The following is a 7,786-nucleotide window of genomic DNA, read 5'->3' as shown; positions in this document are numbered from 1 at the left end:
TTTTAAAAACTGAAATGCTATATAAAACATGGGTCCGATTCAAGAAACCGTTTTGAATTTTATCTCAGATAACTTAAAAACAATAAACTTTGTCATAAAACGCGTTTTTTTAGCAAAAGTTATTGTTTAGTATTTTGTCAAATCGCTAAAATATTAACAGCCTGATCTCCCTTTTTTACTCACTTTTTATTTATTTTTAAATTAAAAATCTCAATAATTTCTAATGGATGCTTCACTTTTCTAATAAGATTATTTTTTTTTAGTTGGGCTTTTGCATTTTTTCTCCAATTATCGACTAAACGGCTCTTTTTCAAAAACAAAGTGAATAAATTTTGTATGCATTTTAGAAAAAAAACGAGATACGTAATACCAAATAATTCCTCTCACTCGAAAATTACATTATACAAGTATATGATGTTACTTACTTTCTTTTCACTTTCCGAGCAAAGTAGCGAGACAGACGATCAGGCACCAAATAAGACTTGTTAAAATAATTAGCATATAGTATGACGTTCCCAAAAAAAAAAGCCTGTAAAGTAATTTATTTAAAAACTAGTCAGGCTTATCACTTTTAACAAATAAATTATGTGATATCCATTCGTTTATTTCATTTGTATTAAATTGTAAAAAACTTTTTATATGACAGTCTTTTATACTTATGAGAACTGTGAAGGGGCCTAGATATATAGAATTATTAAATTAATGGACGGGCAGCATTTCAGGTGAGTCACTTTCTCAAATCCAAGAATTGTAAAATTGAAATTGTCAGTTCAATGTTTTCAAATATGTATGTAGTTTTTTTTTAAGTGTTAATAAAAGCCCTCAGATCTTGACATTTATAAGTAATGAAAAAAATCAGTAAAATAGTTTATTATGTAATTTATTATGTATTGTGTAAAATATTTCATTATAAAATGATATGAAACATTTCAAACTATTAATTATATTCACGACACGAGACAAAAATTTGGCCGATTCTGAATAGCTTTTCTGAAAAAGTTTTCTGAACAGCTGTGTCAAAAAGGGTTTTCTTTTTGGTAGCATGTGAGACAAAAAAGCACAGCTAAATTTTAAAAAATTAATACATGTTGTGAAAAAATTTAAGAATAATCAGTAATGTATTTCAGATTTCAGAAATTATCAGATTTTTAAAAATAACACGTCGGAAAATAATTTTTTAAGAAGGTTTTGTCACATTCAGCTGATATATGCTTTTTTTTTAATTTCTGTTGCCATTTATGCATACGTATATTGCAAATATTGAGCCTTATTCTAGTTGTCGAAGTAGAGCGACAATTGTCGTCACGACTTGAATTTGATATTCTAAATGGCGATTACAGTGACACGTGTCGTGGAATAGCGGGAAAATGTGTTTCAGGTATATTCCAGTTGTCGTTGTAGAGCGACACATGTCGTAGTGAAACGACGTTTTTTGTCGAAATGTATTTAACAAGTGACAAGCGAGATGGATACACCAAAAATGTAAGTTTAAACAAAACAATTTAATAAAAATATAAAAAAATAATAAATTTTGTAATTTAATGCATAAATTAAACCATATAATATATAATTTATTTTTATTTTTAGCTTAAAAGTAACAATTTTATGACGGAGAACGCCTTTATTGCGAAAGGCCTTAAATTTGCTGAGAATAGCCGCATAAGCAAATTTGGGTTTGATGCAAAATGGAACCAGCTAACAGAAAAGCTTAATAGCTTGGGTCCGCCCATTAGAAGTACTGCAGGATGGCAGAAGGTAATTTTAACATAAGTTTAATTTAAAATTTAATTAATTTATGTAAATTTCAGGTAATTTTCAATAAAGGAATCATGAGATGATCCCGGATTATTAGCATCCACATACCTGATGCGCATTTTATGATCGCAAACCTTTAACTCACATTATATTAAAATATTTACAAATATTTAACAAGCAATGTTATACACACCAACATAACGTTTAAGCTATGATAACCCATCCGGTTATAATGTAAATGTAAATAACACTCCATTTGGCAAATCCAATAGAGCTGTCCCTAATCTTAAATCTTTTGATCCTTAATTGTTGTTTTTTTTTCAATTTCATTACTCTCGGAGTCTGATGAATCCATAAACCATAATGCAAATGACGACATTTTTTATTTCCCTCGGATTAAAAATATAAATATATACACCGAATTTTTTTTTAGTTTGAACTTTACTCGCCAAAATTTCTTTTTAAAATGTATCAATTTCACTTGAAACGTTTCATTTTCGTTTATTTCTCGCAGTCACGTCACTCGACAACTAGAATACCACATTTCAAGTGACGTGACAGCGACAACGACAAATGTCACGTAAGTGACGCGACAACTAGAATAAGGCTCATTAATAAACATAGCCGTCAAAAGTTTGACGTAAAAGTATAAATAGAATCTAATGTGCAAATCAAAATGTCCATCAGATTTAATCTTAGGTTAAGTCGTAAGTTTAGTCTGATGTGTCTGTAACTTTAACCTAAAAGCAGCATAATGACATACTTATGAACATAACTACATATTTGAAGAATCAAATAATTAAAAATATGATGAAGGACACGAATTTTAATAATTTGGATGTTAGATATGGGCACGCCTTTCCAATCCTCTGCACATAACACCTTGTATTCCATAATCCATTTGACCTTGTATTCCTCCATATTATGATATCTAGATTGTGACTTCTCTAACCATACTTATAAAAGTCGGGGATTATACCATTATGTATGTCTAGATTCTCTTTAAATAAAAATCCTAATACGGACATACCTTACCTTGCATTGCATGATTAAGTAAAAATCGAACTACCTGATTTGTAATGGTGGAGGTATTATATTCATATATGTAAATTTTTTCAAATTGTTTTAAACTGTTAATTAAAATTATCTAAATAAAATAAACATTTCGAAATTTAAAATATGTATTTATTAATCTTAATTATCATCTACAATTTTTTTATTTAAAAATAGCACACGAAGATCATCCAAAAAAAAACATTTACTTTACCGTAGAAGAATATTATTAACAAATTTTTTAAATAAACTAATCATACATATTCTTTTTAACGAATTATTTAATTTTTAATAACTTTTATATTTTGAAACTATTAATAGTTACGTATTTGTTTAAATGTACATATCTTGATTTATTTATAATTCGTTTTTTTTCAATGTTATGCGTTTGATATAGAAACAGAATTACTAAGAAACAATACAATTTTTTTATGCATTTATTATTAGTGTTTTTTATAATTATGGAATATTTATTAAATTTATACATACACATATTTTTATGAAAATTCTTCTCACTCTTTCCTTGCAGCAACTAAATTTGAAATAAAAATGAATATTTTTTTTTATTAAGGAATATTTTGTTAATGTAAAACATTAACACAATCATTCGTATCTGTTATACATAGTAAAATGAAATTTCATTCATTTTTTGAAAAAAATAACCATAAAAAGGTGTTATAAAATTTATAAAAAATTTCAAGAAATGAAGTTTTGCCCACTTTTGTAGGCCAACGCTTTTGTTCCTTTTGCAAAATTAAAACATTTGAATTAATCATAATATGCTAGTTGCTTATTCAATAAGATCTAAATATGCAACTTGCCACAAAATATGATTTACGTATAGGCAAATGTTTAAAATGTAATTTGTAATACATGTACCACATCTGAAGCGTGTATTATTTAACATTTCGAAAGTAAACTTGATAATAAAGGATTTTATACAAATAAAATGCTTTATGATAAATCTCTGTGCTTTGAGAACCAAAATTCACATTTGATAAAAAAAAATTTTTATCCGAATTTTTTGAAAGAAAAGCATTTTTTCCTCAAATTTTGGAAATTCATTTAGAAATAAAATTTTGGTACATCATGAATTTATATTTTCAGTGATCCAAAATCTCTTAACAATATCTTTGATTTTTTAAAACAATTCCTCTTACTTTTTTTAATTAAATAAATATAAGAATTAAAGTATTTTAATTACAAGGCATTTTTTACTAACAAATTAGTAAATTTGAATAATAATTTTTAAGAAATAAATTATTTGAACAGGTATATTTACAGAACTCTGATTTTCATTTATGGTAAATTAAATATAAAATAAAATTAAAAAACAATATTTTCTAGTTTATATTTTTCTTTTTCGTTATATTTAAACACTTTCTTTATTTACATATTTTTAAATATGCGATTTTAATTACAGTTAAAGTAAAAAATAAAATCAAAACGTAATAAGCGTTAAATTATTTATTTTTTAATAAAATATTTTTATATTTAATATTTATTTTATTTATTGTAGCAAAGGATTAAAACCAAGTTTAAAATCAACTAAATATAAAATAATTTTTTAAAGATAAGGCATTGTGAAATAATAACCAACGATTTTAATTTACTTTTCTCTATTTAAAAACATAATTATTACCTTAATAAAAATAAAAGAATCTTAATAACTAGTTTGAAAAGACCTAAACTATATGAATTTTATGAATATTCTCCAAAATATCGCATAATTAAAGTTTAATTAATAAAAATGTATTAAGGTTTTACAAAATTTATGTGTATCATAAGACTGAAAATAAATGAAGGTTTTACAATTATGGTTTCCAATTGGTATATTTTGGATTTTTTAATCATCATCTATAATATGCATTCAATAATAATTGAATATCTAACTATATTTGGCAATATAATTGAGACTTCAACAGCAAATATTGGATCTTTTCTTTGATTATTTAAATATTGAAGATAGAAAAAATCCTTAAGTTTTAAATAAAAAATGTAAAATTAAGCTATAACTGTTGAGATCATATCAACAATATATTTTATCCTTAACTTTGTGGGCATAACCAATAACTTTTTATTAACTCAGCCCTAATATTGTAGTAAAATCCTTTTTTAATAATTAAACTAAATCATAACTTCATTTTTACTTAAACAAATTTATGAATTTTAAACCAATTTTTAATTCCATAGCTTTATAGAATTGACAATGTAAAGTGTTATATGTACCTTTATTATATTTTCACGAGAAATAAAATTTGATTTTGAAATTTTCTTCTAAGAAATAAAATATTTTCTGATTTTTTATTAAATAAAATATTGTTAATATTCCTTTTTTAGGTTTTATCACGAATTTCAACAAAAATTATAAAAATCAAATTCAAGTAATTTATAATTAAATTTACTTAAATTCAGTGTTGATTATACCCTTTCGTACTATTATATTAATGTTCAAAGTTTTGACTTTAAAATAAAAAAGCACATATTAATAATAATATTGATTTAGTACATAACATTGTGTTTCTGTAAAATAAAATTTATCTGTTCAGAAATCATGTAATTCGTAATTAATATTTAAATACATATGTATATATATAAATATGTATGACCCTTTCGTCAATTTTATTATTATCAATATTTTCATTATTTTTATCCTTAATATTGTTATTATAATTATAAATTATTAATATGTTATATACTATATTTAATTTAAATTGTTTTTATTTTTTTTTACGATTAATTTGTACGCGCAATATAAAACTATACAAAACAAATTATAATATCAAAACGAAAACTTTCTTTATTTAATTTGATTTTTAAATAAATAAAAAATTTATATAATTATTATAATTGTTAATTCAAATAAAAATTGAATTAAAATAAACAAATAAAAAGAGGACTCATACTTATGCTTTCGAGCATCTTCTTTTACAATTTTTTTTTTAGTTTTTCGTTTCTAAATCAGTAGTTTTCTTAACTATTTTGCTTTTTATGAAATGATAATTATAAAAACTTATGGGTATTTTATTTTTAATTACTTCTATTTCATCAACGTATTATAAAATATGTTAAACTTACATTATAAAAATTGTTTTTATTTTAAAATCATACAATTTTAGTTTAAGCTAAGCGAACCCTGGATCTGGTTTCAAAGTTAGATATTCAAGTTAATTTTTTGTATATTGAGAAAAATGTAATCAAAATACTACTAGGTAGTTATTTTTATGAATCTTAAGAAGGAATCAGCGATAAAGTATGTAAACAATTTTCAATTACATACAATATTTTTATTTATATAATACCAAATTATTTAAATAAATATTTGCTGAAGGGAAAACAAAAAAAAAATTAGGGAGATTCATTTTTCAATGGGTCTTTTTTTTAAATTTTAAAAACTACTGAAATAGACAGATTAGAAAAATTTAACCAAAACTTAAAACTTTCCACATGTTTTCTTTCATGCACGCTTTTACGAAACAAATCTTATATTTAAAATGTTATTTAATTCTGAACTATTTTGAGCTATACTTATAAGTAAGATCTTTTTTTTTTGTAATTTTTTTATTGTTTTGAAATATTTTTTTTTATAATAATATTAGCTTCAATAAAAATCTAAAATCTAAGAATCGTTATAATTAGATAAATATTAATTATTATAGACCAAAAATTGTTTTTTTTTTTTAATTTTTTTAAAGCCTATCAATTTTGTTTACTTTTTGCCTTTTTTTTTGAATTTTCCTTTCTTTTTTGTTTTTGTAAAAAACTATCTAGCTTAAATAAATGTTAATTAATTATTTATATAAAGAATTTTTAAATTTTGTAATTTGTATTTATTTTAATTTTTTATATCAATTTTTATAATTGAAATATAATAATATATTTTTATTCTAAGCAGTGATAAGAATATTCTAACAGAAAAAATTTAATTTTTTTAATAAAATTATAAAATACTTAGAGATTAAAAAAGTAGTAATGAATAACTACTACGAAAATAATAAACATACAAAAGTTTTCAGTTAAAACAAACATTATACTGAATAAATACGCAATTAGCCACGATGCATACTCCCATCCCAATATTGAATATTGAACTTAAAGTGAGAATCTTTTGCAGTTTCATTTTGTTTTTCGTAGCTATATTCTTAAACTTAAAAAAAAATAAAAAGCATAGTTTTAGAATTTATAAGTTATTTTAGCACTTATTGTTTTGTATAATTTGAAGCATTTTTGATTTTCTATTCGATAGATGAAAGTGTTGACGAATAATGTTAAAATATGTATTTGTAGAGGAGGGAATTGACTAAATTTCAAAAACATAATCTTTCCGCTTTTTCCTTTCATTTAGTATTTAAATGCTATTATCATTTTTAATGGAAATAAAATGCGAGCATGCAATGGCTTATTGTATAATTTATTCATTACAATAAATATTTTAGCTATGACTTAAAAGAATATTAGAATTTATTTTATACAATTATGTATCTATAACATACGTATCTAATAATTTTATAAGGGATACTCATATTATTATTATGTTTTTATAATTTCTTAGTTAAAATTTATGTATTATATATATATGTACATATGCATAAATATATATACATATGAATATAGAAATATATACATAACATGTGTCTAAGAAATTTAGTTAATAATTTGGAATCTTATTTTTCGTTTCTTTTCTTTAAAGTTTTAGATTTTTTAAATGTCTTAAGTCTAAATTTAAAAGTAGTTCATTAAAAATTATTTTAAGTTCTGATATATAGTTTAAAATTAATTTTAAGTTTTCCAGTTATTCTGACGGCTATTACTAGGTCCAGGTGCTTGAGGTGGTATCATTTCAAGTAAATATTGCCTTTGTATTTCTGCTGCTCTTTGAATATCTGCTAGACTTGGTGGATTTTTTCCAGCTAAATATGAAAACATAAAACATAAAATATATATAAATTAAAGCAATTATAGGTTAAAAATACAAGTT

At 22.9% G+C, this 7,786-nt stretch overlaps 1 protein-coding gene across 1 annotated transcript in view; it reads right to left on the bottom strand.

Moving 5' to 3' along the window:
• Window positions 1-7,587: 7,587 nt before the first annotated feature.
• The window catches only part of LOC129605990 (dual specificity protein kinase splA-like), a 100,898-nt gene continuing 100,699 nt past the window's right edge, over window positions 7,588-7,786 (bottom strand). Inside the window, exon 12 of the mRNA XM_055516032.1 lies at window positions 7,588-7,718. Within this exon, the coding sequence (XP_055372007.1) occupies window positions 7,588-7,718 (131 nt within the window). The remainder of the gene's footprint in view (window positions 7,719-7,786) is intronic.

Source organism: Condylostylus longicornis, unplaced genomic scaffold, assembly GCF_029603195.1.
Source record: "Condylostylus longicornis isolate FDR11 unplaced genomic scaffold, ASM2960319v2 ptg000016l, whole genome shotgun sequence".
In the NCBI taxonomy this organism is placed as follows: domain Eukaryota; kingdom Metazoa; phylum Arthropoda; class Insecta; order Diptera; family Dolichopodidae; genus Condylostylus; species Condylostylus longicornis.
This window is presented reverse-complemented; position numbering and strand designations above follow the sequence as displayed.